Consider the following 3,651-nt stretch of genomic DNA (forward strand, 5'->3'; position numbering starts at 1 on the left):
TATAAATAGGACTGGAAAAATTGGTGAAGAGCCCCCACAGAGGTCTGGAATGCAGTAACTTTGCCCCGAATCCTTATTCTGTGATCATTTCAAACCTGGACTGCAGCCTTATCTGACTCTGGGTAAATGTCATTGTTTCATGTGTCTCCTAGTCCAGTTTCCTTCAGTGATTCTTTATGTTCTTCCCTACCAATCTCTATCCCCAAATAATTTCTAAACCAATCATGGGATTGCTGGCCTATCTATTGAATGCTAAGCCATAGAACAAAGAGCCCAGAAAGGAGTGGAGCTAGGGGGGTTGCTGAGGAAAGAGGAACTCCGGTATCTGAGGGGAAGAGATGCAGCTTTTCTAAGTCTGGTAGGAAGGCTCTGGCATCCTCCAGAGCTGCCTGAGCTGCCACAGTAAAGTTGGGGTCACCAGAGATTGAAACATCAAAGACACAGGAATGGAAGTAAGCGTCTTCAACTGGCAGCCCTTCCTTGCACAGCTGTCTGGCAGTATCAAGTGTTATAGCTCCCCGACGATTGCGCTCTGAGCGAGAGAGTCGTTGACTTGGGGGGCACCCCCCAACACAGAGCTGCAGGTCCTGCTCAGCTGAGAAGGCCCTGGCTACATCCTCTGCTACCTTGATGGAGAAGGAGAGTTGCCCAGCTGTCTGCCGAATGATTATAGTTGTGCCAATATAGGCAGCTCGAATCTCCACATGGCTCCCAAGGTTAGCAGTTCGAATGGACAAACTTGAGCCCCCAGGTCGGTCACCTCCATTGATAGAACCATCTTCAAAGGCTGCAGGAAGATTGTCCACCTCAGCCTGGTAGACCTTCTGATCAATGCATTCCTGCATGTTCTTAAATATAATGGTGAGCTGTGAGGGCAAGAGGGAAAACAGTTCATTTTGGGCTCAGTGCATCCTACCCCCTTCCCCCAATTAGGCCTCATACATAGTCAGGGATATGATCCCAGTAGAGATGCAAGGCTTGTTCTGGCTCTCACTGCTTGATCCCTTCTTCTCTTTATGTTCCAATATTGCCTCATCCCTGGTCAACCCTTCCCTTCCTTTTTGGTCTCAATCTCAGCAATTCCCACAGGAGAAGTAAAGTTTCCCTTCTCTAACTTCTCAACCCAGGGCTCCTCAGCTCTCCTCTCCCCAACCTTCTCTTCAATGTTTTCTGCATTGGAGTGAAATTCCCACCAAGGAAAAGTGATTTACAGGAGCAACTGTCTGGCAGGTGGGAGTGATTCAAGATGTGGGAGTGGTTGAGGAAGAAAGGGAATAGGGAGCATTGCTGTGGAATAGTGGGAGTGGGATGGGAGTGGTACGGTGGGGTGACCATGAGAGGGTCTGGAGGAGCCGTTGAGTCCCTGACCTTCCGGGTGGTGGTGGCGTTGGCCCCCGATGCCACAGGGGAGCTGGTGGCCTGGACAAAAAGGAAGTCATTATCCAGCAGGGGCCAAGCTCCTTGGACACGGCACGTGTGAAAATGGTGGTGGAAGCTGCGGACGTGGGGGTCCCCGAAGGAGGCACAATGCAAGAAGCCCGGGGGACGACCGTGCAGCCGGGAAAACCGGCCTTCATAGTCACAGGGGTCCGGGGCTGGGGGGCCAGAGGAGCGGATGGGGCCTTCGCCTGGAAGGGCTGGGCCCCGGGGCGGGGGCGGGGCAGTGGGGCCTTGGCGGGAGCAGTTGTGCTGGATCATCAAGTCTTCGATGCCGTGCACAGCCGAATGGAAGGCGAGGTCCCCGCGGCAGGTGCGGGCTGTGCGCCGAGTGCAGAGGGCGTAGGAACGGAGGGCTCGACAGAGGCCGATGGAGCCCACCCCTCCACCCCGGCCTCCTCCTCCTCCTCGAAGCGCTCCTGGTGAACCCCCACCTCTAAGGCTCAGGGTGGACGACACGTACTCAGCATTGCAGCGGAGGATCTTGCATTGAGAATGAGCTGAGATGGAAAGGAGAGGATTGTGAGATGGTCCCCAGATCCGGGCTCTATCGGAGTATGCTCTCCCAATCTCAGCAGGGGATTCCAGGCGTTCCTAAAACCCAGCTGAAGGCCTTCCCCAGTCCCCAGCCCCCAGGTCCCTAGTCCTGTCGTCACTCTGTCTTGCTAAAAATATGTAAGACTGCTAGATCTTTTCTCCCTGTCGATCAAAGGCTTTCCCAGAACCCTTCCCCAAGATGAATGAGAAACAAAATATACCCATTTGAGAGTGGGATGAATGACAAGGACTCCTCAGCACCCATCTCTTCTCACTCACACATGCTTACACATGCCCACCCCTACATAGCAGCCTACCCTCTAGATTCCCCAAACCCTTCCCTAGCCCTTCCTTACCATGTCCACAGAGGAGCAGCAGGAGAGTGAGAGTGCTTAGAGTTGGGGGACTGCCATGGGTGGACCGGGGACTAGGGGACTGGCCTGGATCCCCCATACCTATCCAGCCAGGTCCCCCCAGGCTCCAGTTCTTTCCAGCTGATGACCCTCCTACCTAGTGAATTTTGACCGGACGTCCTGTAAGGGACTGAAAAAAGAAATTTGGCTGGGCATGGGGAGAGAGAAGAGTTGAAGATTGTTCAGGATGATGTAAAGAGAATCTGGGGAGATCAAGTAAAGAATGAGCAGACTGGAGTTTGGGGAGAAAAGGGCTCCCGAAACTGTAAGTGTGGCTGTTAAGCCTCTGTGCCCTGCTCTTGTGGCCACTTTCAGGTCCCTTATGCAATACCCCTAGGTGGGGGTGGAAGGAAGGTTGAGTGGACTCAGGGAGCAGAGTCCACTGTATTGCCCCATCCTGAACTACCAAATAGCGGAAATGTCAAAAAAGGAGGAATCATGGGGATAGATCAGATCCCAGTCATCCCAGTGGGCTCCCCAATAGAGTTAGGATCTGAAAATACTTCAGAAACATACCTCTTATTTGTCCCTCCCCATCAGGAGGGGACACCCTCTAGGGGTCATTAATTTCTTTTCCTCCTTTGTGTCAGAATTTTCAGCAAGGAGTAAGACTGGAATACCCATCCCCTCTCTAGAACATCAGTATTCAAATGAAAAGGAAACGGATTTCTTTCATCTACTCTAGAGAGCTGCAATTATAATCCTTCTCTCTCATGGAATAATGGGATGCAAACCAAGCATGCAAATCAACATTTGTTTGTTCTGAGTCAACAGTTCTTGAATTTTTCCAAACCTGATTGAAGAACCACTCTTTTCATTAATCTTCCCTTTGCAAATTCAGAAGTTCTCAATCTTTTTATGAGGACAGGGCTTGGGGAGGCACTAACCTCCTCCTGCCGAATTCCCCACTCTTGGGGTAAGGATATGATTGGGGGAAGAGTCATGCAGGAGGGAAAATAGGATGGTGGGACTAGAGTTGTGAGGAGAAATCATTTACAACAAGGAGTAGCCCCCACTCTTGGAAGTCCATTGTGAAGGCCACTGCTAAGCAGGGGCAGGGTAGAAGGGTATCAGTGACTAATCATCTGAGGTTAAATTTGGTCTTGGTGAGAAAACCACAGAATGGGGGATGTGGGAATCTCCTCCTAAAGAAGGAGACTTCATCAGAAGTCTTGAGGTAACAAGGTAAGGAGAGAGCTAAGACTGCCTAAAAAGAGACTGAGGATTAAACTTCAAATGGCCAGAGGCCAGAGGCCAGAAAGAA

The 3,651-nt window shown here is 51.3% G+C and overlaps 1 protein-coding gene across 1 annotated transcript; it reads right to left on the minus strand.

Annotated features, from left to right (window-relative positions):
* Positions 1-242: 242 nt before the first annotated feature.
* On the minus strand, positions 243-2,445 carry HJV (hemojuvelin BMP co-receptor). The gene is made up of 3 exons (XM_058537261.1): positions 2,331-2,445; positions 1,369-1,937; positions 243-866 (listed from the first exon to the last, which is right to left on the minus strand). The coding sequence occupies exons 1-3, from the start codon at positions 2,425-2,427 to the stop codon at positions 243-245; spliced, it is 1,290 nt and encodes a 429-aa protein (XP_058393244.1). The 5' UTR covers positions 2,428-2,445.
* Positions 2,446-3,651: the final 1,206 nt, after the last annotated feature.

Source organism: Diceros bicornis, chromosome 4 (assembly GCF_020826845.1).
Source record: "Diceros bicornis minor isolate mBicDic1 chromosome 4, mDicBic1.mat.cur, whole genome shotgun sequence".
In the NCBI taxonomy this organism is placed as follows: Eukaryota; Metazoa; Chordata; class Mammalia; order Perissodactyla; family Rhinocerotidae; genus Diceros; species Diceros bicornis.

Bases quoted from the DNA above. Each gene is read 5' to 3' on its own strand.
- HJV (XM_058537261.1), bottom strand. From the start codon at position 2,427: ATGGGGGATCCAGGCCAGTCCCCTAGTCCCCGGTCCACCCATGGCAGT. The intron at 1,938-2,330 runs GTAAGGAAGGGC...TTTCCATCTCAG, and splicing joins GCTGCTCCTCTGTGGACATG to CTCATTCTCAATGCAAGATC. The intron at 867-1,368 runs GTCAGGGACTCA...TTGCCCTCACAG, and splicing joins ACGCCACCACCACCCGGAAG to CTCACCATTATATTTAAGAA.